Consider the following 2,230-nt stretch of genomic DNA (forward strand, 5'->3'; position numbering starts at 1 on the left):
ATATTGGGTGAAAAATTAGCAAACCTCATTTGAATATCAGAGAAATATACCTAGATGTGGAGGCAGGGGATGGTGGCGAACCCTGCTGTACTCTTTCATCACAACTTTCTCTCACTCTTACTTCCTGTTTCTGTTGTGCCTGTGATTCAAAGGGGCCAGCTTTGTCACACTATGTCATGCTGAATATCCCAGAGAACTACGTTAAGGGTACACGTGTCTGTGGAGTGCTCAGCCACTTGCGCGTTAATTTCACGAGCAGGCTGTTCCGTCGATCAGATCAACTGGAATCCTCAATGTCGTAAGCGACGGAGTGCCAACACATACCTAGTAGATATAGCAAAAAGGTTAGATACGTGTAAATATTTACGAAATTTGTAATTTTTAAGTGATCTCATATGAGATCACTGGTAGGTAATGGGTTGAAAACGAGTAGGAGAAAGTTTTTCAAATATAAGTGAAACAGAAGTATACAAAAATACACATTATTTTCCATCTTACTGTGAGTTTTGTCCTAAGCACTTTGCTGGGAGTACTAACGATTCGCCCAGCTCGTAGCATATACATACATACATACATACATACATATAGATATATACATACATACATACAGATATATACATACATACATATAGATATATACATGCATATAGATACATACATACATACATATAGATATATACAATCATATATATGGTCTTATGCCTGTATATACATGTTATTGCATTATGTATATATGTTGTTATGCACTTATGTTATTGTATCCTGTATATGTGTTTATATTATATATATATATATATATATATATATATTATTGTTATGTATATGCTTATGTACATATTGTGTCTGTATTCTTATATATTTCTATGACTTCGTGTTTGTGCCATGCCTTATAATTCAAGGTGTGTGCCTTTGTCTTAATCATACACATTTCATCTCACCTCTCTGGATTATCACTCCCAATAACCTTTTCTCTATTCTTCAGGTATGACGATGAGAAGGAAGCCGTGACGCAGTACCAGCAGGTTCTCCTGGAAGACATTGTGAAAATCGAAATTGGTAAGGTCTAAATCATTGGTGGATCTAACATACGTTACAGTTATTATGACAGCAACATATCACATTATATTACTATTCACACTCTGTATCACCTTATATGACAATTAAAGAGACGGCTGCTCACTGCATTACATCATTGGCAACCACACAGCGCATTACATCATGTGTGTGTGTGTGTGTGTGTGGCAGCACACTTCACTATATATCCATAATGATACACTACTACAGAAATATATTGTTCACTGCATTACATGAAGCCATGCACATTCTCACACACACACACGTTATATTGCATTATTATGAAACACCCTTAGAGCACATACTGTGACACTGCACCACACCCATACTGCATTCTGCACTACAAAATACAGTGTTGTAAAAGTAGGGGTAGGCTTGACGTGGTTGCTCAGTTTGGTAGAAACTGCAGCTAAATCTCTTTCAAAATTACACCCTGTTAAGAAAATTTTAACAATGCAATAAATAATATGTTCCTAGAAAGAAATGTTGGAATGGTCATGTCTAGCATGTCTTTCATTTGTTGGTTCATTGAATTTGGGCTGATCTGGGATTAACCAACAATGACAACAGCACTCAATATGACACAGCACAGCATTATATCCCTTACATCACACTAGGCAGAGAACATCTTCCCCACCACCACCATCATTATGATTACCACGTCTGCTTGCTTGCTTGTTTGTTCTCCTCCCCCTTCCTCTAATTATCATTAACTTAATTAACATCATCACAACCACCAATATTTCAAACATATTCACCTCTATCGCTACCACCACCATCACCAACTGTTTTCTCCATTAACTCTTCTGAAACTAAGAAATGTTGATATAGGTGGGGGTGAGTGAGTGGGCTTGAGTGGCGGTGGTGGTGGTGGAGTAGCTTTGCCAAATCTAATTCTGCTTCACTCCAAGCTTTTTCTGAGATTTAGAATTTAGAGAGAGAATTTGTGAATCTGGTTTTGAGTTATTATTTCTCAGCACTGTTGTGTGTAGTGTGTGAAGCTTACTTTGTAACCATTTGGTTTCAGGTTCAGTCCCACCATGCAGTACCTTGGAGAAAATCTTTTCTAGTATAGTCCCGTAGACAGACACTGTGGAGACCCACCATATATATATATATATATATATATATATATATATATATATATATATATATA

At 36.7% G+C, this 2,230-nt stretch overlaps 1 protein-coding gene across 1 annotated transcript in view; it reads left to right on the top strand.

Annotated features, from left to right (window-relative positions):
- Nucleotides 1-2,230, top strand: part of LOC106872929 (phosphatidylinositide phosphatase SAC2) — a 701,722-nt gene that overhangs the window by 624,847 nt on the left and 74,645 nt on the right. The window contains exon 9 of the mRNA XM_052975847.1: nucleotides 983-1,056. Coding sequence (XP_052831807.1) covers nucleotides 983-1,056 — 74 coding nt within the window. The remainder of the gene's footprint in view (nucleotides 1-982; nucleotides 1,057-2,230) is intronic.

Source organism: Octopus bimaculoides, chromosome 22 (genome assembly GCF_001194135.2).
Source record: "Octopus bimaculoides isolate UCB-OBI-ISO-001 chromosome 22, ASM119413v2, whole genome shotgun sequence".
Lineage (NCBI taxonomy): Eukaryota > Metazoa > Mollusca > Cephalopoda > Octopoda > Octopodidae > Octopus > Octopus bimaculoides.